General features: G+C 40.2%; 1 protein-coding gene across 3 annotated transcripts; it reads left to right on the forward strand.

The window, feature by feature from the left end:
• The first annotated feature begins 7,504 nt into the window (after positions 1-7,504).
• ap1m1 (adaptor related protein complex 1 subunit mu 1) lies at positions 7,505-22,851 on the forward strand. 3 transcript variants are annotated; one of them, XM_050033155.1, is made up of 12 exons: positions 7,505-7,703; positions 8,613-8,769; positions 8,885-8,952; positions 9,049-9,179; positions 10,774-10,921; positions 11,128-11,254; positions 11,522-11,664; positions 14,086-14,157; positions 14,370-14,528; positions 14,742-14,867; positions 21,528-21,603; positions 22,011-22,851. In XM_050033155.1, the coding sequence occupies exons 1-12, from the start codon at positions 7,662-7,664 to the stop codon at positions 22,031-22,033; spliced, it is 1,272 nt and encodes a 423-aa protein (XP_049889112.1). In that variant the 5' UTR covers positions 7,505-7,661; the 3' UTR covers positions 22,034-22,851. The 3 variants fall into 3 exon arrangements, with proteins under 3 accessions (XP_049889112.1, XP_049889113.1, XP_049889114.1); XM_050033156.1 differs by having other exon boundaries at positions 11,525-11,664; XM_050033157.1 differs by lacking the exon at positions 7,505-7,703 and having other exon boundaries at positions 8,706-8,769; positions 8,885-8,954; positions 9,050-9,179.
• The last annotated feature ends 1,950 nt before the right edge of the window (positions 22,852-24,801 follow it).

A 24,801-nucleotide genomic window follows, 5' to 3' on the forward strand; every position in this document is an offset into this window, starting at 1 on the left:
CAGAGGAGGATGCAAACTGAGAGTCGGTGGAGCTCTATGTGATTTAAACTTGACTGGAGGTTTGGAGACAGCCCCAGTCTCTAGTGACAGCCCTTTCCCACCGTTTGCCCGTTCCGCCACTCCCCACATTGGCTACTCTAGACCAGTGCCCCCCTCCCTAATCTCAACTTCACCTCTTGAAGAAACAACATAGTGTAGATCTCCTGTCTCCTTATATGGATCATGGCCCTTTTGTTTGGAACTGAGCAGGAGAGAAGTAGCAGAGAAGCAGAAGGAGACAGACTAGAAGTCAGACATCAAAAGGACATTGTTCACATTAGTTATATGAGTTACTGAAGGTTCATTTTTCCCCCCTTCAGGCTGCATATCTATATGCCTGTGTTCTTACTTAGGAATGTTCAAACTGATGTTAATACCAGAGTTGGTTAGAAAGGACATAGTTTTCATTCTACCGCTGAATGAAAAAGGGCTGTTGGAAAATGATCCAGCCAAAGAAAATTTGGAGAAATAGCTGTCTGCATGTGATCTACACCAGGCAGCTGGAGCGTTACAGTCGAGCTACGCAGACATAAACCATAAGTCTACTGCAATTAAGAGCCTCTTAATTACAATTGGTCTGACAGAGCTTTTTTTTTTAGATCGGTTTTCTGTACTTTGTAAGGCACACAGTATGAAATGCATTGTTGACTGGTTATGACTTTTGTTTCTGAGATGTTTTCCATGAATTTTTACTTTATGCACCTATGAGATGTTTGGAAAGTGGTTCATGCTTGGTGTTCACTTCATGCTCTCTGTTTGCAGATGAACGTTTGTATCAGAAATCACATGATTTAAAAAAAAAAAAAAGATTAGACATGATATTTTGTCATTTCTGATTAATCTTGGTGCTAAATATGGTAATTGTGAAATTGTCACAGTGAGATCGATGTGCATATGTCTGTGTGTGTGCTAGTGACATCAGCACTAACGGACCTGTCTGCTTGCTTTCAACTCTTGTGTGCCAGCTGCCCCGGCTAAAAATAAAGACCACAAGGAAACTCAAAGAACAGTGAGGCATACAACGACCATTTAAGTGACATCTGAAGAAAAACATCTCTTGTTTTTCATGTTGCATTGCCATTATTGCAGTGTGTAGTCCTTTATAATTGTTGTTATTCCTTATACAAACAGGGAACACTGTCCAGGAAGAGTGTTTTCTGTGAGTAACTTGAGTTATGAGGAACATATTGTTGATGTCCAGTGAAATCCACAAGTTTTCCTTTATGTGTTGAGAAACTTATCCTACTTTTTAAGCCAGATGAACTATTATAAAACCTTTCAATTATATGAAAAATGCATTTTTGCAAAGCTTAAAACAGTGCTGTTTTTCTTAGTGTATGAAAAGCTGACATTTTGGAGATGTATGATTTTCATGGGTTAGTCATGACATGTTAGACTGAGAACATTTGGAGGGCGTCCCCAGAAATTCTTCATAGGGGTGGCCAGAGGGAGCCACTGAAAATCGTAGGGTGGCGCACCAAAACCAAAAGCCATAACTGAATTTCAGGAATTTGCTTTTACTGTTTAATAATACAGTAAAGGCCAATTAAAAACTATGCACGCTGATATACTTTGGGTTCTTATTTCACAGTTAAAATGTTGTAATTATCTGATTTGGAGAGACTGATTAACATTTTGAGCTCAACAACATTGCGGTAATGCGTTATGTTTTAATAGATGTCAGGCGATTCATTCTTCAAATATGCTAGTTGACCTTTACCTTAAAAAGACTTTGCATTGATTGTAAGGAACAAAACATTTATTGAGAACATGCCTTCTCAAGTCTAGGGGAGACTCGTAGGTACCCATAAAACCCATTTTCATTCAGATATCTTGAGGTGAGTGTTCAAGGGACTGGTCATGCCAGTTGTTCCCTCGCCAAAATTTTGCACCATTTTGGAGCATTATTTAGCCCTCTTTCCGACAAGCTATGCCAACATGGCTGGTACCAATGGATGCCTTAGAAGTGTAGTTTGCAAGACACAACTACCTTGGCATGCTTAAAGAATAAGCATGCCACGGCCTCTTAGATATAATAATATCAGCCTATAGTTATTTTTGCCAGGAAGGGCCAGCAATAGTACCAGTGTGGGCAGATTAAAAGCCAGTAGATCCACAGATGTTTTCTGTTTGAGAGTTTGAGAACAGTAAGTGGACTCATAGCCTTCTTTCTAGCAGGAGAGGGAAAGGGAAACTGCAGCCTTTTTTGGCATAAGTTCATAAAAGTGGTGGCAGTTTGGTAGCTTTACAATCCTGGGGTCAACACAAGCTTTACATCATGACCTGCAATGATAAGAGTGGTGACTGTGTGCCTTATTTGGTCTGTCAGGATGCCGGCTGCACACAATGTTATGATAATAGTTTGCTCAGACAGAATTTTGCCAATTTAATGTAACAAATATTGATTTTGGAGGCGTTTTAGTGATGTTTTCTTTTGATAAAATTCCTTTGAGGTTGTATAGTGAGCAGAAAGGAGGATTGGAGCAGCAGAGCAGAGAGAGGGAGAGAGAAATAGAGGAAGAGTGAATCAGATGCAGAGTGGGAGAAATCAGAACCCTCCCACAGGAAACCGAGCTAAACTCCTCTTCTCCTTGTATGGTAAAAACTCCCCCAAAAGCCACAGCATCGCCTTGGGAGTCGAGTCAAAGTCCTGCTAAGTATAAATCACAAAGCCATGGGAATGGTGGAACAGATTAGAGTGTATACAAATGCTACCATGAAGAATACAAACTAGTACAGTTTTAGCAGCCCTAAGTGCTTGATGTCATGCGAGGCATATGAGGACGCTCACGTTACAGTTCTGTTAAATGTTGCCACTGTGTGATAAATATTACACCCTGAAAACATATTTATTACAGCAATCTAAAGGGAATCATAATGAGCTATATTCCTAAAGTTTGCTGTGGCAACACCTGCACATGTGACTTATCAAGTATGTAACACCTGCGTGATGCACTGACTCATGGTGAGACAAGTCTGTTAGGCAGCAAAAGTAAACACGTCAGCGCCATTGAGTGCTGAGGCTCCTGCACAAACTCGTCCATTAACTACGTAAGTACATCCAATGATCCCCACCTACAGGCCCGAACACAAACACTGTGTGCGGAGCACGGAAGTGGCTGAGGGAAGTGGCAATCTGTTATATTTGGCCCTGTAACTCAGTACAGTTGTATCTATGACTCCTGACAATGTCTAGACTGCATCTAACCAGCCAAGGGCTCAGAGGTCTGTCACAGTGATGAGGCACAGTTGTCTCGCGAAAGCCAAGTGCTGAAAGGCTTTTCACGCCAAGAGGGGACAGGGTTCTTGGAGAAAAAAAAAAAAAACTTGGAAGGTCGTCTTTTTTTGTCCATGCTTTAATTACATCTATACTTAACTTAATCAAATGTTAATGCAGAATTATCACACTGTGTTTCACCCAAAACTGCACAACTGTTCAGTCACACATTACATGCTCTGTTGTATCTCTTCTCTGTCCTCCATCACTTCACAGTCTGTCACTGTCATACACAGAGGTGAAAGATACCACCTGTTTGGGGTTAGCGCACTTGAGCAGGCTTAAAACCCAAGTTATTTTAATGTTGAGCCTGTACTACCTCAATAATTACTTCAGTAGCCATGTGTATTCTAACGCTCTGACATATTAATCTGTCATTTATTTTTAGATATATGAAGCAGCAACGCTTCTGCTTATGTTTCAGGGGTCTTTTCACCTCAGATGAAACCAATATTTGCTGCTCGGCTGTCATTTTAAGATTTGCACATCAGCAGTTATAGTCAGCAAGATGATGACGTTCATTAAGTTTCAGTGTAAAGTTTGGACAGGTGTCACTTATGCCAACTGATTTGCACAAACTCGGTGCAGCTGCATGAAAATCTATGTTCAACCTTAGTGAGAGTTAGCTACACATATTTGCACCACTGCAATGGAAAGACATAGTGATTAATTAATTATGCAAGATTCAACTAGCTACACAAGATGACCTAATGTATGTGAAAATGCTTTACGATAGGCATGAGCAGTATCTAAGTCATACCTTCATACCTACATACTTACCTCACTGGGTTTGAGAACGAATGACTTGCATAATAATGAATAATTAGGAAATAAGTGCTCTTCTTCAGTCAATTCTTGCTTGTTGATACTTGTTGACACGTCAGTGAGCTGAATAGAGATGATGTGTGGTGGTGGTGGCAGATTGGTATTTGAATAAATGAATGTGGCTAAGGAACTGCTAATGAATGAAGATGGAGGAAGTAATCTTGAGATTGTGTTATATGTGGCAAGACTCTAAAGCAGGCAGGGCAGAGGCAATATTCTTTTTTACTAGTCCTGTAACATTGTCCCCACCAATTGAAATCACCATCTTTCTCAGGTCAGCAGCTTGTTCCAACAGTAGACACTGACCTCTGGTGGTGCTTGCGGTGCACTACACTACAATACAGCATCTCCGTGTCAGTTAATAGAAAGACGAGCATCTGTATTTTTGACGGTATTGAAAATCATACCTTCAGGATTTCTACATACCCGGGTATGCTGTAATACCTCGATACTGCCCAAGCTTACTTGTTGATGTACTTATGTGTTCTTGTAAAATATATTTCTTGGTTTTCATATTCCAGTAAGGACACAAAGGAATGGCTGTGGCTCAGGAGGTAGGAGGTCATCTACCAATAGGAAAGTTGGTGGCTCAATCCTGCCGTATATTAAAGTCTGCTTGGGCAAGATACTGAACCCCAAAGTGCTCCTGATGCCTGTGTGTTTATTGATGAGCAGGTGGCATCTTGCATGGTAGCCTCGGCCAACAATGCACGGTTGTGTGTGTGAATGGATAAATGGGCTCGTGTTGTCTTTGAGTGCTACTAAGACTCGAAAAAGACTAAATAAATGCAGTCCATTTACAAAAAGCAAAACACAACAGAAAACCACACAACACCAACAAACAACAGCAAACTTTTGTTGATACCTTTCTTCATCAGAAAGTACAGAGCTGGTTTAGTAACTTCATTCTCCAGGTATAGTGCATGAAGCATCTTTAGCAGCATACGTCAGTTTTTCCATGGTCAGGCTGCTTGAGAGGCTACTCTGTTATTGATTATTTGATAGTTGGTGCTTCAGACTTTTTCTATTAAAGAACAATAAAATATTTTGCCAGTATGATACAAAGAATGAGCACTTTTACCTCATACTTGGTTGTTCCATATCAGCAAAGAGACCCAAGATGTAAAAATGTCAGCAGAGAGATCATGTTACCGAAACATACCAGAAATAGTTGTTATCATCTGTCTACCTGATAAATGTGCAACTTCTGGCACTTCCACATACAAAGCACGGATGTCTCCTCTGTGCCACACTTTACATCAGTGTCTGGATTATTTTCAATAAATCTGTGTAAAGACTTTTGTGTTCTTGTGGTGTAAGGGTTTTCTTTGCGGCCTGATCTATGCCATTTAGTTCCAGTAAATGAAAATCTTAATGCCACAGTATATACAATGACATATGAGACAACAGTGTGTCTTCCAACTCTGTGGCAACAGTTTGCATTGCAGTTTGGTCCAAACAGTTGAAAATGGTGCTATTTTATGGTGATCATGATGTGGCAAGAGCAGTTTTACCTTAGTGCTGGTGGTTGTAGAAGTTGTCTAGTGCAGGTCAACTATTCATCCAGTAGGGGGAGCCACAGGATGACAACAAGGCTGATGTCAGATAAATGTAGGTCAGTGCACCATGAACACAGCTCTGAAACCACTGAAGATTTTAACATTGAAATCTTTGAAGAGTGTGTGTGCATGTAAGAAATGTAAGCTCTGGATTTGCAGTTGTCTTGAACCTGATTCGTCACTGTACATTGTGTTCTAAAATTGTCACAATAAATGAACATTGCACTTTGCAATGCAGAACATCCACACATTATCTAACAAAATTTATACACATGCTTTCTCGCAAAAGATTGTAAGACGTGTGTGAAACTGATAATGGGCATTCCTCAATCAAGAATTTCATTTCACATCCAAAGTAATGGGATGCGACAAAAACATGGGAACAAGTGAGAGGTTTCCAGTGGTGGAATGTAACTAAGTAGGCCTTCATTTACTCAAGTACTGTACTTGTAATTCAAGTACAATTTTGAGGTGTCTGTACTTATACTTTTCTGTGCTACTTTCCTTCTACTTCACCACATTTTGGAAGCCAATGTTGTCCTTTTACTCCATTACATTTATTTGACAAAAGTACTTATTAGGCTATGTTGCAGATTTGTATCATCAAATTCAAATGAACTAATAAATTAAGATGTATTATCACACATTAAGCCCAACAGTACAGGCCTGTAGAGAAACTGAAATTAGCTGCACTTTAACCAGCCGCAACATTAAAATAATCAATAATTACAATGCATTAATATAAATGATTACTAAATGGGCCATTTTGCATAATGAGTACTTTTGGTACTTTTTAAGTATTTATTAATGCTGATAATTTGTATTTTTATGTCAGTGAGAGTTTGAATGCAAGACCTTTACTTCTAAGAGAATGTTACTACACTTTAGCACATTTGACATTTGATAAAGTTAAGCAATCTGATCTCAATTTTAAAGCTCATTTTAATTCATTAACTAAAATTGCATTTTATCATTTATGCAATATATCTAGGGTACAACCTCAACTGAGCCAGCGAAATGCTGAGAAGCTTGTTCATGCTTTTGTTTCCAGTCATCCTGATTATTGTAATGCCTTATACACTAAAAGTGCCATTGCAAAACTACAGACCATTCAGAATGCTGCTACCAGGGTTTTATAATATATAACTCCTGTTTTATGGAACCTAAACAGACACCCAGTATCTTTTAGAATTGATTTTTGATTTGGTTTATAAGGCTCTTAATGGCATCGCCCCCTCCTATATAATAGATTCTCTATCACCTTATGTCCCTCCACGAACTCTGAGATCCTCTGCAGCTGCTCTTTTAACTGTTCATATGTCACTACAAAAACCTTTGGGGGTGCTTCTTTTAGCTGCTGTGCCCCAAAAATGTGGAACACCCTGCCTTTAAATATTAGACTTGCTGGCTCAGTGGACACGACAACTCAAACACATCTTTTTAATATAGCCCATAACTAGCAGCTATGTGTTTTAATATTTTAATATGTTTTTTTAATATTTGAGTAATGAATTTATTGACTAATTAATTTATTCTTCTATTTTTTGCTGTTTGTCTCTGCTGCTGATTCTCTGCATGAAAATTGCTGTATAATTAAAGTTAATTCATTCATTCATCAATGACCAGGTTGAACAGGTTTGTAAAGAAAAAAGACTTTGTGTTACCACATAGGGAAATATATAATTTCATTCAACTGATATAATCTGATGCAACAGGAACATACATCAAAATGTCAAGTGATCATTTATTTTTTTAATCTACAGCACTACATCCTCCCGCTCCACAGGGGGCGCTCGTCGGATCCATGGATAGTGTGACAATACGGGAAGGGTGGCTTTCCTCTTTTCAGTATTATGAATGAAAGTCTGTTCTTTGATTTTATCCCTTAAGTAGTTATTATCAAACATTACCAGAAAGCGGTTTACAAGGAGCTGAACTAAGCTCGTTGAAATTAGTTCAAGATGTCTGCGAGTGCGGTGTACGTCTTGGATTTGAAAGGAAAGGTAAGGTAACTGCACAACCCGCTCCGATGCTAACCTGACGTTAGCCTAGCTTGTAGCCTTGCTAACACATTCTTGGTTGACAGATTATGATGTGGCTTAATCTGCAGCAGGGTCGCTAATACAGCAGCATACTGGTTGGTATGCCGTGTTAAGGTTTTGGCCTGTAAAACAAACCAGTAAACGGCACCTGAACTAGACTGTCGGTTTTGTTAAATTGGAAAATATTAGGCCACGTAATGACAAGAAAACAAACAGGTGACCAGCTGTTAGCAGCAGGGAACGTCAAACGGTTACCAAAACTCCCATTAAAACGGCACAGTTTCACTTCTCTTTGCTTATATGCAAAGCACTACACACACTAAATGTTAAACGTATAGCTTATTTTCAACCTTGAGCGTCCTCTGGTGAATTCGGCGTCATTACTAGAGATGCATTTAATTAAACAAGAACCAAGTGTAACATCTGTTTGTTGCTGCCGCGGCCCAAAGCTGTGTTTTAGCTGAGCCAAACGATTAACTAAAGTAACAGGTGCATCATAAGCAAGGCAGCTAGCCTACCTGTGTGTCTAACTGAAGAGTGGACTTTTTTATTAAAGGAAAAACGTTTCAAGCAATGTTGTAAAGGTGTTTGTCTCTAGATTAAAATGTCTAATGTCGTTTGCACACAAACACCACACCCTCTTATGTCATGATGGGTGGTTTAAGATTAAAGAACCTACAAGTCAATGAACACACACATGAAAATGCAGTTGATTTTGCCTGTACTGGTAACTAACCACTAACTTGATCAACAATGTCATCACTATATATCCATGCCAGTCCTCATGTTTTCAGCATTACCAGCAGTGTTGCACAGTTGCTTACATTTAGTAACATTCAAGCTTCACAAACACTGTCTGTATTCTCACAGGTCCTGGTGTGCCGAAATTACCGGGGAGATGTGGACATGTCAGAGATTGAGCATTTCATGACTCTTCTGATGGACAAAGAGGAGGAGGGGACCCTCTCTCCAATCCTGGCCCACGGGGGAGTCCGTTTCATGTGGATCAAACACAATAACCTCTACTGTATCCTTATTTGTTCACTGCACAGTATTTGTACCCAACACTTGCTATTGTATGTGCTTGTACTGCTTGGACTTTGAATTCTTGTCGCTAAAATTCTTAACACACCTCACATCAGTGGTTGCAACATCCAAGAAAAATGCTAGCGTCTCGCTGGTCTTCTCCTTCTTGTACAAAATTGTCCAGGTAGGACTGAATTCTTTATGAGCTTTCATCTGTTATAGTTTAACTTTATTAACAAAGCTGTGTGCTGGTTAATAAAACAACGTGTGTGTTCTTCAGGTTTTTTCAGAGTATTTCAAAGAGTTGGAGGAAGAGAGCATTAGAGATAACTTTGTCATCATATACGAGCTGATGGATGAGCTGATGGACTTTGGCTATCCTCAGACCACTGACAGCAAAATTCTGCAGGAGTGAGTATCGTCTTTGCCATATTCTCACTGCAGTTAACTTTATGTACATTTGTAACCATCAAATAATGCCACTACTGACATTTTTTAAGGATTATTTTTGACTGTTGTTTTGGAGAGAGAGGGCGAATGGGTCGGTGTTATGTTTTGTTGACCACACTTTTCCTAGTTTGCTGTGATTATTTTGATTATAAGTTTGTGCGTGTTATAAGTTGATTCTTTTTCATTAATAGATTTATTTGACATAGTTTTGGATCTGAGCAAATCTTTTGTTGGCGTGTCAGATATGTTAGCAGGCCCAGCCACAGCCTCTCAGCGACTTTTTTAGGTTGTTTCCTGCAGTTGCTACGTCTATAAAATGCCAGATTAAAAGACAAATGGTCATCAGTCTGCACCAGAATCCAAACTGATACCTTCACGTGTTTCTTCTGTCTCACCGGCAATCAAAAAACGCAAATGTATTCTATTAACAATAAAAATTAACAGGATAAAGCTGCAAACTGTAAAAGTGTAAAAGCACATTTGGAAATTTTACATGGTAATTAACCTTGTTAATTATCAAAATTGTTATGTATTTGTTGATCAAGTATTTCTTCAAGTGTCGATATTCATGATGACATTCCTTGTGTTTTAACAGTCAGTGTAGGAGATCGTGTTAAACCAGCTTTTTGGAGTAAAATTTTTATACATTGATTGTTGTGTATGGATGGGAATTGATAAGATTTTACTGATACTAATGCTATTCGTGATTTTGTTTATCAGTCTGAGTCTTTATCAATTCCCTTGTTAATTCCTGATCAGTTTTCTGTGTGGGAAAAAAGGAGGGTGTACACAGGTTTTCAGCATCAATGCAACTGTTTTATGATGTGTGAGTCAGAACAGTGACACTTGTCGCATACATGGCGTTCCTGAAATTTAAGCTGATGTCGGGTAGAAAGGTGATTCAGTATATTGCTGCAGTTTCCATTCTTACTTGAAATGATAATTTTAGACATAACATGCAGCAATGTTGTCATCTTTTTTCGTGAAATGATGCCACGCATTGGACGTTCCTCTCCCATGACTCCTTCTTGTTGCAAGTTTCCATCAGCCAAGAATTTGTTGTCATCGTGTTGCAATGTGCAGCTGTCAGAAAAAAACATGCCGGCATTGATAAAAGGAATTGATAAACTCTGACGCATACAATTAAGATTGATCGGACAGTTTGTAACTGGTTCTCAACTGAAACTGGTTCTCGATTCCCATACCTGTTGTGCTGCCGTTAAATCAGGTTTTACAGATTGTTTTTTATCAGATTTGTGGTGTTGTCCTGTCATCTCTGTATATCTGCAAAGCACGAGGAGCTTACTGTCCTCACCAATATGTACTGTAAATGACCGTTTAACCTCACAAGATTGTGGTTGAAGCAGACATGTTGCAAGCTAACTTTGGATTTTCCCCAAGCGTTCTGAGTACAGTAATAAGTCAGACGGTCCTCCCTTTAGTAACCGTGAGAGTCTCTGTTCTTCTTTGATGCTTTCTGGGAACTTACCTTCGCAGATAGTTGATTTCCCCTTTTGTCTGTTGTGCCTCAGTGTTTACATTTTTTCTCGCTCAGATACATAACCCAGGAGGGGCACAAGCTGGACACCGGCGCCCCACGACCCCCCGCCACAGTCACCAATGCTGTCTCCTGGAGGTCAGAGGGCATCAAGTACAGGAAGAATGAGGTCTTCCTGGACGTCATTGAGTCAGTCAACCTCCTGGTAGGAACTCCTTGTTTTAGAAGCGCTGTGTTGCTTAAGGAATGTCAGTCACAGTGCTTGTAAACTTCCTCCCTGTGTGTGCGTCACAACATTAGCGAGCTGATGGTGCTGTAATTTCTATGGGCTGCTGTGAGAGCTGCCTTTGAGTGGCTAATGCTTTCTTTGATGAGGCTCTCTGTGACACTTGTAATCTCCCTATTTTTCAGGTTAGTGCCAATGGTAATGTTCTACGTAGCGAGATCGTTGGCTCCATTAAGATGCGTGTCTTCCTGTCCGGAATGCCTGAGTTGCGGCTTGGCCTTAACGACAAGGTTCTGTTTGAAAACACTGGAAGTGAGTTCTCTCCTATAACAGACCTTGGTTATGTTATGTTAATGCTTGACTTGAGCTGGATGAGGTGTTTGATGGAGGATTTAACAATAATTAATTACCCTTTCAAAGTATACTAGAGTGACAGTCAGACAACACTTCCTCAGAAAACCCTAAAAGTTCTATGCAAATGCAGTTCCACCTAGACGTGACTATACTAGTTCATGCAATGCAGGTACACTCCTCTTGTATTTTTCTTCTTTTAATATTATCTCTTGTTTTTTCATGGAGGAGGAAAGAGTAAATCCGTAGAGCTGGAAGATGTGAAGTTTCACCAGTGTGTCCGTCTGTCTCGCTTTGAGAACGACCGCACCATCTCCTTCATTCCTCCCGATGGAGAGTTTGAGCTCATGTCCTACCGCCTCAACACTCACGTGAGTACTATATATCAGGCACCTTCCACCCACCTGTGTGTTCCGCTAGCAGGGTCTGGTGGTTTGACAGACTGTCCCCTAACAAGAGGACGTGTGAAATTAACACCTGCCAGGCTGTTACACTTGCTGATAATTCTCTGAGATGATGATGACGTTTTTAGTACAGTTCTTACTGCGTTTTTGACTTGGCATGTTCTCAGATAGTGTCATTGCGGGCCACCATGTCAACCAATGAATCAGCTGTAGGAAACACTAAATGAGGATGTGTCTAGAGTACAAGAATCCCAGAGCCCCTCTTAATGTCATGATGTAGTAACTCTTCCATAAAGATAGTAGTAGCCCTTCGGTCGGGATTTTGTGCTCGTGGACCCCAGGAAGAGTAGCTGTTGAGCTAATAATGGAGTTTTTTAAAAACAGTGTTTCAAAGTGCTTTACAATAAATAATGACACTGGAATCCTGAGACAGATCAGCTAATAACACAAATATTTTACAACATGGAAAGATCCCTCTGCCACAGTGGTTATTCCAGGGTGATAATGTCTGTGATCACTTTCTGCCGGTCTGAGACAGGGGTTCCCAAACCTTTCCATGTCAAGGCTCTCCAAATAGCACAAGCCTATGGCTAATGCAAGATGTCTTTAAAAACCCATTGACAATACAACTACAACTACTGCAACTAGCTAGATGCTAACAAGCAAGCTCTACTACGTTGGTGGAGAGTGCAGAGTTAGCATGACCCATGGCCACATCTATTGGAAATATGCCAAATTAAAATATACCAGAATTTGTTTTTCAGAAATAAACTTTCTTTCCCTGTACTTGTACAATGACCATCCATCCATCCATCCATCCATCCATCCATCCATCCATCCATCCATCCAGTGGTAAAAGCAGGTGGATTATGACTGAACACTACAGTAGATGAACTATGATTATGATGACTCGTGAACATCTGGTACTCCATAAAAGCAGGGGACAGTGTCCCTCTGGTTTAGATTTATAAAACTGTAAATCATAATCATTTATAAGCTTATATTGAGCAAAGATGTTTACAACAACTTTTTTTCATAGGCACAGTCAGTATCTAGGTAAATATTTATAAACAAAACTCACAACCTGGAAAAAACAAAAGCGACCAGGACTTAAGCCAAACCAGCTTTTGCTCAAATGAGACCAGATTGTTTCATCATCAGCCAGGCCAAGAGCATTTCAAATACCAAGAGCACAGTCATGAAAGGACGTGGAAAATCCAATGTAATGAGGAAAGAGGGAGGCTGAAGGGAGGCCCTTTAGGTTAAGGAAGTTTAAACTGGCATTAAATTCTCAATAAATGTTTCGCAATAGGATTGCCAGAAAGCTTGTGGGAAGGGAAGTAGTACAGTGGAGCAGAGGTCTCTCCAGTTATAGCTACGAGGAACTATGTAATTCTCTACCCAAGACACGTCTTGTTAAAAGACTGACCACATTTGAACACATAGTGCCTGGTTTTATACACAAAATAAAAATGGTAAACTTCTACCATACCTGTCACACCTCCTCCTTTTTCGAACCCCAAAGTATAGTGGCATTCAACACAACAACAAAAAAGTTACATTCTTCATTTTAAGTAAACTGTAAATTGTTTAGCTTAGTATGTATCTTTGTCATAATTATTAAAAAAGGGACCAAGATTGTTTATGTTAAACATTAAGTGCCTCACTATCTTCTGATCAGCTGACATATTCTTTATATTAATGTCACTTGCAGGCTCAAAAGTCTAGTATCAGTCTGGCTATAGACTACACTTTTTTTTTTTAAGTGGATACACTAAGAAACATGTTACACAACTACATCCTTCAAGTGCCCCCCCAAGTGTTGCGCAATCTGTGTTTTCCCCTGGCTTTCATCTACGACACTGAGAGAACACAACACTGATTCCACACTTGTCACAATACTGGAATTTCTGACTTCATGACGATACCTTGAAATACCTTGATACCGTGAAAATTGACATTGAGGGCATACAATTAATTTTTTTAAATTAAAAAATGAATATACCAAGGCTACAACATGACGGCGACTTTTCTAGGTTAGGCAGGCTGTAGTAAAAAGTAAGAGAGATTGAGAAAGTGCATCGATGCTGCGGAAAATGGGAATTGAAACTGTTTCAAATACTCAGAATCGATATGTATCGAGAAATCGATACTTTCGACAACACTATTCAACACAGTGCAAATTTTACTTTATGGCTATTTGTTGTTTTTGTTTGCAAATGTCTATCCTATTCTGAAACCTTTTATGTTGGTTCTTGTTGTAGTAATACCTACTGTCCACCAGGTGGTGACAGTGTCATGTTACTTTAACTGACATGTATGTTAAGTGTGATGGAGCTTGTTTAAAATGAATTTCATAGTGGTAAAGTATGTTTATTTAAATCTCAGGTGAAGCCCTTAATCTGGATCGAATCTGTTATTGAGAAGCACTCCCACAGTCGGATCGAGTACATGATCAAGGTAGGTCAATTTTTTGATCATTTATAGCAGCAACTTTGTTACTGTTAAGCCTGCATCCCATAGTTACTCATAGACTTTGTTGCTGCTTATGCCGTGTGTCTAGTTTTCATGCGTGGCAAATACTTATGTAAAGCCACCATTAAGCTCTGGGTTTAATCCCCTGCACAGGCAGGACATCATGTTAAACTCGACCTGCTTGTTTCTCGTCTCAGGCAAAGAGTCAGTTCAAAAGGCGTTCCACGGCCAACAACGTGGAGATCCACATTCCTGTGCCAACAGACGCTGACTCACCCAAATTCAAGACCACAGTGGGCAGCGTGAAGTGGGTGCCTGAAAACAGCGAGATCGTCTGGTCAATCAAGTCCTTCCCTGTGAGCATGACTCATGAGTATCATACAGATGGTTAAAGAAATGAATGTGTCATCTTATGGTTGGGTTTTATCTGGACATTTCGGGTTGCAGTTTGCTGGTGTTTTTCACCTTGTCATCACTTTTGTCTGACAAAATGGTAGAATATCAACACGTGAGGCTTTCAGAGTTCACGTTTTGTATTTGTGTTAGAGTTTGTGTTATGATTCTCACAGGGTGGAAAGGAGTATTTGATGCGCGCCCACTTTGGTCTGCCAAGTGTAGAGGCTGAGGACAAGGAAGGAAAGCCACCAATTAGTGTCAAATTTGAGATCCCATACTTCACCACCTCAGGCATCCAGGTACACACACAAAACACACACATACACACACACACAACTCTGTCAAACAGTATTCACAAATAATTCCACATATAATTTAACCTACTTTTAGCTGAAACTAGGACACTAACCAAGGTGTTCATGACAGGAAAATTGGTTAAATCTGTTTACAGTTCAAACTTTGTTTATCATTCCTACATAGTGAACCATCTGGAATTGGATTCAAACAAATGCTGCAGTTTATGTGCACCTGCTGTTTGATTATTGCCTTGTTCACATGCATGCATAGTCCGCATATCTTGCGGTTCTGGGTTGTTTCCCTGTCATCCCGGATTTAGAATTTATGGCACGTTGCAGTGTCTCTCACATGAACTCTCTCTCTCTCCGGAGCAGGAATTTAAACAATTCATATTTGTGTCCCGCTTTTGGCCAGAGGGGGCAGTAAGGGAGCGCTGCTCAACTATGAGACTCATTTTGTGGTAGAGAAAATGTCTATTGTTGTCAAGCCAGAAAGCGACTGCTCATCAACTTGGACTTGGCCCTCTGCCTTCATGTTAATCACAGTGATGAAAAAACAATGTCACTCTTAGATACAGGTAAGGAGGTTCATCGGAATTTGACTGTGATTCCCATGAAGCTGAGAGAGGAGCTAATGTTTTTTTTTCCTTCATGTTTGAATGAAAACTTTTGCTGACCACAGACTTACACAGATGTGCTGCACTTACTGTATAATCACAGTTGTCCTGTGATTATATGTGTAGCACCACAGTAACACAAAATTAAGTTTTCCCATGTCTTGATGTGAGGAAACGATGGCAACTTGACAGACTCCATTTGAAAATATCATACTATTACCCGAAAAAGAGAAAACAGCATTTTCCATAGGTACATACACACAATTTCACCTCAGTGTCACATTAACCAGATCTCATTTGACATTGTGCTTTATTATCTGACGTAAGCTCTCGTGAATTTTGATACTCTCGAGTGATATTTAAACCAGAAGTTGTAAAATGCTGGTGCATTCATCTAAAGGTGGAGTCAGTGATTGTGGTTGTTGATATTTGAACTCAACACCCAAACAAATGCACCCTGACATGCGTAGCCAAGCCAATGTCTTCCCCTTTCCTGTGCATCAGGGCCAGGTATTAACACTATTTTTTTTTTCAGTGCACACACACAAGTTATCAATGCCAGTCTCTTTTAAATCAATAGACCTAGAAGTGTTGGGTCACGAAAGCTTAATGCCAGAGTAATAATAAAAGTCACAGCAAATATAAGTATTTGTTCTACAATAGCAATTATTGAAGCTTACTTTAATAGCAACCAGCATATTTTTAACATTAAGCTATCTAAGTAACTTTCTTCTTCTTAACTAATGGGGGCCAGAATCTCTCCTTCTAACTCGCTTCTATTTACTTGTTAACTTAAAACACTGCTTTTTGAAAACTCTCATTTAAAAAAAAAAAACCCAGGAGGTCATATTTTCCAGCTTCTCCACATTTCCTATCATAGTCAATAAAACCTCATTAAGTTGTGCGGACATTATGCAGCCCACTCGGAAACAAGAAGCTTGAATGCAAGATAATTGAAATATGTGATACTTTTAATTGGGGTGGTTTTGGCAGTACAAGAATGCTTGCCATTTTCCAAGGTAATTTGGCAGCTGAAAGAAGTAATCTACTTTTCCCTTCCTCGAATCTTTGCCAGTCCATAAATGAACAGATGCTCAAATAAAAAGCAAGTGCATTAAATCATAGTGCAGTGACAGAGGCAGGTGTCGAGTTGCTTTGCATATCCTGGAGACAGAGCCTTGTCTCACGATACGTTAAAAAGTCCTTTTTAAATATCTAGATAAGAAATTGCTTTTACTTTTAATGCTGTTTCTAAAAATGAGTGTCTGAAGTATTTCTTACTCTTTCATGGTCCCACCCAGAAAAACAAATCAGTGGATTTTTTTTGTGTGTGAAGGTTCCTTTGGGCACTAACAACAGAAAACTTCATAATTGACAGTGTTGTTTTTCAGTTGCAAGCTTCTATCAAATGGTAGATGACAAAATGCATTTCATTTGCAGTAAAAGTGCACATAAAACATTTCTTTAAAGAATAAGTAAAATAAAAAATGTACTACAAGTGATAGAAAAACAACAATTAGTCATGCAATACACAGTGCAGTCTTTCTAGCGCTAGATCAGACTTGCTCATCTGTTTGGTTGATGGATCCTCTTTTTGTGGTTTTCCACAAACCATCGCTGGCTTGTATTCACACACAAGAAAACTGAGTGTTTCCTGTTCACTTCAATCTAGACACACCCTTTCGGTAGAAGTGTCACTGGCTCCAGTGATCAGAGTTTTTTAATTTGGCTAGTTTTTGTAAAAGGCTCTCAGCAGTACTACCTATAAGATTAGTGGGCATCTTTATGGATTATTTGAGAGTCATCAGACCCTTTGAAGAATTCATTTACATCATTTTGTTTAGTACGTTAAGCTAAATTAAAACAAATCTGATAAAACATATGAAACGTTACAGCAAAACAACAGGCTAAATGTCAAGAGCGATTTTCCTGGTGTTAAATTTACAACATCCTGGAAGCAAGCCACCTGAAAAGGTTGAGTTCTGAAAACCGCAGTGTGCCCTGGGGATTTTTTTTCTTTTACTTTTTCTGGGGAGGACCTAACATACTTTAAGTGAGTGCTAGAGATGTCTCAGTCAAGTTGAATTAAAGCCGGGTTAGGCAGTTTAATTTTGGCGTCACTGGGCAAAAATCCCATAATAACCTTTCAGCATATTGTAACTCAAGTGGACTGAAAGAAAACTAGACTTCTGCACCTCCTCTTGGCTCTGTTTTCAGGCTTTGGAAAATCTCGCCTGTGAGGGGAGACTTGACACGATCACAGGTCAGAGAGGGCCTTTCTATTGGCTGCTCTACAAATGCAGATGGGCGTGCATGCACCTTCAGTGAAAGTCTGTTGCAATGTTAAGAATTCTGCAGAAAAGGTTGCTATTTCAGCACAGCAAGGCTGCACGCAACACTACAATAACATAAGATTGAATATATCGGTGTATGGGGAACACTGGGTCACTGTATGATGCCGGAGCTTGTGTGACGGGAAGGGATTAGGACAGGTGGGGAAGAGCTGCAGGAGGAAGGTGTCTTTTTTAACTTCAATTTAATTTACTAATTTTATCCATAAGATATGACATCTCAAATTGTGCTGTAATAAATAGTTGAGAGGACCATGTGAAATGGTTAAGGCTCAGACACTTTCCGTGTCAGCATCCACAGAAAGCTGGAATGGTTGCGCAGATGTGCATGTAGTTCCATATACACTACATTCTACGATGCGCATCAGTGAGGGGTTCCGGCATGTGCTTTTCCAGATCCGAACTCCATCCCAGTTGGTGGTAGTAATGTACCATAACGTTGTACCCATAAAAATCAAAAAGGAAGCATGCACATTAAGAAAGAAAATTCAAGGAGTTTAACACCATTTGGCTTACTTTAAATTCCTTTAACACCAACCTACTTAAATGTGGGTAACGCTGTATCTCCTCACACAGCCTTTCTTTAAAAGAAGCATTTTGTTACTTGTTGTACTTTCGACTCTTTGTATTTAAAGGACAATAGTTAGCTTAAAAGGCATTGAGCAATATTTGAATTAATATTCTCCACTGGCATGTGTGATCTACAAGTATCAACATGAAGTATCAGGATACTTATTTAGTTGTAGAAGCTCAGAGGTTCCTAAGTTGTTGTAGGCCTCCGCAGTTTATCCATCTGTCGAGCCAAAAGTTTGCAATCACACTGTGGTGCACCCACCATCCCAGAGACACCCTATTAAGAGCCATATTCCCATCGAACTCCTGTGTCAGACCAGTAACCTTTCCCTTATTACAGGGCAACAGCAGACTTGGTCTCAGACTCTAATGCAGCCAGTAACGCCACTCTCTACGTGTGAGAAGAGGCTGTGAAGCTTAATTAGACACATGTAAATATCAAAGCATGAGAAAGTTCCTCTTTACTCTACCACTAAGTGTAGGGGAGAGCACATGTGAAGTGTGCATGATGCACGTAACTGTACCTTGTAAATTTAACTAGAAATGGAGTAACCCCACACTTTGGCCAAGTGGCAATAACAGCACAAGTGCAGTTACATTTTCAAATCTCCCGTCTTTAGGTGACGGTGAGGGAACCCAAACAAGTTGGCAGATGCATTTTGGGTCATAGCTTCTACCAAAAGCCTGATAACGCCAGACCACACATGTAGTCTGTACTTACCCAACGAGATACAACAAACATCCTCCTTTCCCCTTCTCATCTTACAAGCCATAATGATATTTTGCGGAGGACAGCTTTTGATGCCGTTTTGCTGACTACGTACCCACGGTCAGGCCGACTGCATGTTTGGCTGCTGGGTTCAGGGAGAAGTGCTGTGCCGGCAGACTCGGTGATCCCGTGTCTATGTTTTTGTCGTCATGTGTCTGGTGGCCACGGCGCTCTCTCTCTCTGACCTCACTGTGTAGTGGAAGGTAATAACAAGGCGGCCACTACCGAGGCCTTACCAGAGACCAGCCGCTCGACCCACAAATTCCTGCCCTGTCTGTCCGGCTTTCGGCTGGGAAACAGGCATGATGGAGACATGGCACGATGACATCTCTCAGAGAGGGGTCGTGTCAGCCTTAAAATGGCTGTGCCCTCATCCCTGCTAATTGTCAGAGCGCATATCTGTCTTTTTTTAGCAGAAAGGTTGACACACAGATGCACGTATACCATGTATTCTTTTTTCTGGCAGTGCACAGTGACAGATACTTATTACTGAAGTAATATTTCATCATTCATAAAGAGTCACTATTAATCTAACTTACCTGCACCGATTGTCACAGTAAAGTTTAAACAGTTTTTCTCCACCTGACTGGGAAAAACAATCATGTTCAGCGATGGCCAGGACAGCAGGGTATTTTTAGAGTGTCTTCTCGACATTCAGCTCTGTGGTAACACTGGTCGGTTAATGGCTTGTGAAAGTTGTATCTTGATTGTGCTGATGTGCATGTTTTTTTTTTTTTGTCCTCCCAGGCTTCGAAAAAATACAGTTATGTAAATTCACTTTGTGTCCCTTGAAAGCTGTTCTGTATCTGCTTCCCTCTTCTCAATGTGAGTCATACTACTGCTTCCTCATCAACAACACTCTTACTACAACTCGCAGCTTGCTGAAAGCGTAAAGGAGTACTCCACTGAAAATCTGTCTTTTGAGCGTCAAATACTTACTCCAGGTTCAAAAGGTGGTTCTGAAAAGTTTGTAGCTTTTTGTGCAGTTCAGAAGACTAAACCTAATACTCTCTTGTTACTTTACACTTGCACTTTTCTTTTGGCAAAATGTAGATAAATCTGATTCACTCTAATTTTCTCCAAATATACTTACTTTTACTCTTACCTGCAATCCGTGAATAACAAAAAAAGATTTGTCCAAAAAACTGTATTAAATTTGGTTAAAAATGATCATGAAAGGTCTTAAAAATCATTAACTTTAAATGTCCCATACCTGTAGATACTCTGTTCACCACTCTGTATGTTATGTTACAAACAATTCCAGTTTGAACACACTACACACTGGAAACCTGCTAAGAATAAGCTTTCACTTTAGAAGTGGGACCTAACTGTTGAGTGCTTGATTGGAGACCCTGTGTTCAAACCAGTTGGCTGGGGTCTTTTTATGGATACTGTTTACATCCTCTTCTTGTGTCTGTAGGAGGGAATGTATTTATATTTTGGTTTTTATGTCAAGCACTTTTCCCACTGGACAAAAACCCACAAAGACCCACTATCATCTGGCTTGTGTTTTTAGTGGGAAAGGTTACAATCAGCATTTAATCCTGGGATAAATATCCTGAAGTAGTCACAATTATTTATCGGCTCCGTTTCCAATCAGCTTCAGTCGGCAGGGATGGAAATATGACACCTAGGTGGAAGGATGAGCTAATTTTTGCCCCTTTTCCAGCACATTTCAACGACACACTGCTACAGTTCCGTCTGTCTCTGTCCAAACAGCACTCCAACATTCGTTCCAAATTAGTCAGCACCAAATTTCAAAGAGAGACTAAATGAGTAACAGATATGAAAACGACGTTTCTGCTCCATACTGCTCGTACAGTTTACTAACCTGTTTTCCGTTGTGTTACATACATTGCAGTACTCATGCTTGTCTAACACAGAGCCATGTACACAGCTCTGGTCTACTGCCAATGGAAAAGGAGTCTGTCACCTATTTTTAGTGTGTTTTCCTGCATTTAAAAAAACTGCATATATGCACACATTTTTGGTGGAGAAAGGGCAGAAGTCCAGTGATGCATTGTCAACCTGTTCAGGGTGTATCCTGGCTCTTCCAGTGCATGCTGGGATCAGCTCCAGCCCACCCTGTGACCCTGCACAGGATAAATATAGACTATGGATGGAAACTGTGTCGGATTTGCTAGTTTTGTCCTTTAAAAAAAAGCCTTAATGTCCACAAATGATTTTGGGAATGTTGTGTTATTTATTACACCAAAAACCAGCAACTTGCATCATCGTCTGCAATGATAACTCATGATCAAATAACTCAGTGTTGAAAAAACTGTTGGCAAAAGACACTCATTTCTCTTTTATTTGTTCTTAGCAGTCATTCAGTTTATTTTCCCCTCCACAGGTGCGTTACCTGAAGATCATTGAGAAGAGTGGATATCAGGCCCTGCCGTGGGTGCGCTACATCACCCAAAATGGAGGTAGGTTACGAGTTCACTCCTACTTGTGCAGAGTGCCCATATGTGCAGATCTTAGGCAACAGTTGGGCAATGCAGTGCAATGTGGTGGGAACCAGCCGTGAACTGATGCAGTTCTATGAAAAGGGGATACAGTGCAGAACATGAGGCAATGTGGCAACGTCCTGCGAAATGTGAGAAAGTGAACTTTTTCTTTTGTCGAGCTTCCCCGATCTCGATGCTGAGATTACCAATGTTGCACATGTTGGTCTTTTCGCTAATGTTGCCACTAATTGCCAAACATCCTCATCTCATTTCCTTTGTGTTCCATTCATTCTGGGTGGAAAGCATCAGCTGCCTCCACTTGATTTCTCTCCGATTCTCCCTATTCTTTTGTCCATTTGATTAAGTCTTGTCCATTTCCTCCTCAGATTACCAGCTCCGGACCCAGTAGGCAGCGCCTCAGCCGGCAGTAGGCAGGTGGAAATCAGAGGGGGCGGAGTGGAGCCGCTAATGCGCTATCAATGGCAGGTGTCAGTCATGAGACCAGAGGACTGTCTTTTTTTTTTTGTTTAGTTTTTGTATTTGTTACATTTTTATTGTTCTCTGATCAATGCAAACATTAGATGGAGCCGTCAGTTAGGTAAGGATAAAGTAAATATGTTTTACTACTGTGGCTCCTAATGTGAGCGAGGCCAAGGAAAGCAGGAGTTATGTTTACATCCAACACATACAGCGCAGAGATGTACACAATCTATCACAGTGGGTCAAATGATTTAAAAGAGTATGTTACAATTCTCATTTAAAGTTACTGTAATCACCTCTACACAGGTAACAATAACACATTCTCCGGTCAGTCTGAGTAGGATATTTTTTATATGAAGCTGCTTTGTTCTGCCACAATTCCTGTTTGTTGATTATGTGTATATATATTTGTTACATGTTAATGAACTTCAGTGTTATTTGTTCGATGATTGTACATTCAAAAGCAAAGTTCTCTCTCTCTCTTTTTTTTTTTTTTTTTTTTTTATTATTGCCTCCATGTGATGCCATTGATACATGCCAGAGCAATGCCCTCCTGCATGGCTGTTGTGCTTATCATCAGTTTGACTCCTGACATTCAGCTTTGCAGAAAACATGAAGTGTAAGTCGCACTGTAAACAGAATACCAGTTGAAAACCCCTCTTTTCCACCCCAACACCCGTTTCCCTTTTCCCTGTCTGTAACCACACACATTTTAAATCATTAAATGTCTATTTAGAGAAAACTGTTCCATCGCCTCCCTGCGTCATTTTCGTTGCGTGATGTCACTGCAGTCATCACAGTTAGCTGTCATAGTGTCATCTCTAGGCACCTGTCCCACAGGCAAACGAGGAATGCTGAATGCAGGGGAAAACTCAGCAGAGAGAGACAGAGGAGGGGGTTTCCTGTATCAGGCTTGTGGTTGTAGCAAACCCTGGATGGTTCTTTCCACCCCATCCTGGAGGTCTTCTCAAACAGTGCGACTCTTAATACCCAGGGCCCGTGATATCATAGCCAATTGAGTGCCAGCACTCCGTAAACATGCAGGAGAGCAGGGGGAAGGATGTGACTCAAGCTGTGGTCAACGGTCACAGACGTGCTAGAGAGAAACGTAGGATGGACCGGCACAGACCAGCTATTGTTCATTGCTAGCCAGACTGCAGTGGTCCTGCATGAGGTCATTCCTTAAGTTTGTCTTGTAAGGGGACTGTGATACTCTTAATTCATGTGAGTCACTCAAGGCAGGTGCGGAAGGTCCGTGTCACCCATGACCTGAAACACCAGATTTGTTCTTATTACTCGTCGCATGATGGACTTGATTCTTTCATTGGTGTTGCAGCTAGATAGTTTTATTTCAGATTCTTCCTGCGAGCACCTGTTTTTGTTGGAGCACCTACAGAGCAGGTGTGCCCAGTCTAGGAACAGAATACTGTATGAGTCACTTTCTAGAGAGAGAGAGAAAGCCGTGTTATTCACTTTTCAGTGTTCATGATAGTCATCAAGATCAAGTTAAGTGTTAACCCGCCTGTAACTGAAACAAGCAAGCTGCTCAAGTTCTTATCTTCATCTGTATTTTTTTCCCCCCTCCAGCCGCACATGAACATTTCTGAGATAACATCTCCAATTTTACAATAATGTGTGATTTCAAGCAGCATTTTCCTGCCATAATTGAGACGGTGTGAAAAAACAAGTCGGAGAAAGGCAAAGCGAGTTTATTGAATTTTTTCGCCGATTTGCAGATTTAATCTCAGAGCGAGTGCATGTATTAGATTGCACTTTAGCATGTGAATATTTGTCCTATCCGGCAGTGATCTGAATGACAAGAATGAAACTGGCACTAACACCTACTCAGACCAGATTGAATATTATCTCGTCTGCATCGACCTCTGTAACAGTCTGGTCCTGGATCAAAAACAAGACGTTTCCGCATGATCGTCTATTCATACAGACTCTTTTACAACTGTTGACTCACATGATAATTTAAATGAAAGTCATAAAATCCTCACAGCACAGCCGTTGGTAGAACAGAGTCACCGGTCGACGTGTGCTCTCCCTCACTGGGGAACGGTCTCTGTGATACTTGGCAGAGCATGTGAATATAGTATTTGGCACACGATGAGAAGGCTGCATTCATGAAGCAAATTCAACCTCTGGGGAGTTGGAGGGGAGACCTGACATATACCTCATGCTGCATGATTGCTTACAGAGGGCTCGGTCGCAGCAAAACCTAAGTATCCTCTCTTATGTTCACAAATATTTGCCACTAACATATACTCTCTTATCTAAGATTAACCACAGGGTTATCATAACATGTTTCTCAAAGACAGATGTTCCTCATTCACGTTAAAAACATGCCAAAGAATTATAAAGAAGTTCATTATCATATAAAGCAGAAGTACTGACATTCTTTACTCAAGTTAAAGTAGCAACACACCCATCTAAACATGCACCATTACAAGTTCTGCATTCAAAATGGTATTCAAGTAAAAATGCTAAAAGTAAAATAAGCAGAATGGCCCCTGTCCTGTTGTATTATCATATATGAAATGATAGATTTATCACTGATGCCCTCATGTGTAAGCAGATTTTTACTGGTAGCTGGTTGAGGTGGAGCTAATTTTATATATATGGTAGTTTATAGCATGTATTTAAAGGTATACTGTGCAGGAATTGTCAGTGACTGTTTGTAAACCATATCGA

The sequence above is a fragment of the Epinephelus moara genome, chromosome 21 (assembly GCF_006386435.1).
Source record: "Epinephelus moara isolate mb chromosome 21, YSFRI_EMoa_1.0, whole genome shotgun sequence".
Taxonomy (NCBI): domain Eukaryota; kingdom Metazoa; phylum Chordata; class Actinopteri; order Perciformes; family Serranidae; genus Epinephelus; species Epinephelus moara.

Coding starts and splice junctions, on each gene's coding strand:
- ap1m1 (XM_050033155.1), top strand. CDS start 7,662: ATGTCTGCGAGTGCGGTGTACGTCTTGGATTTGAAAGGAAAG. Junction 10,922..11,127: donor TTGAGTCAGTCAACCTCCTG/GTAGGAACTCCT, acceptor CCTATTTTTCAG/GTTAGTGCCAATGGTAATGT. Junction 11,255..11,521: donor TCTGTTTGAAAACACTGGAA/GTGAGTTCTCTC, acceptor TTTTTCATGGAG/GAGGAAAGAGTAAATCCGTA.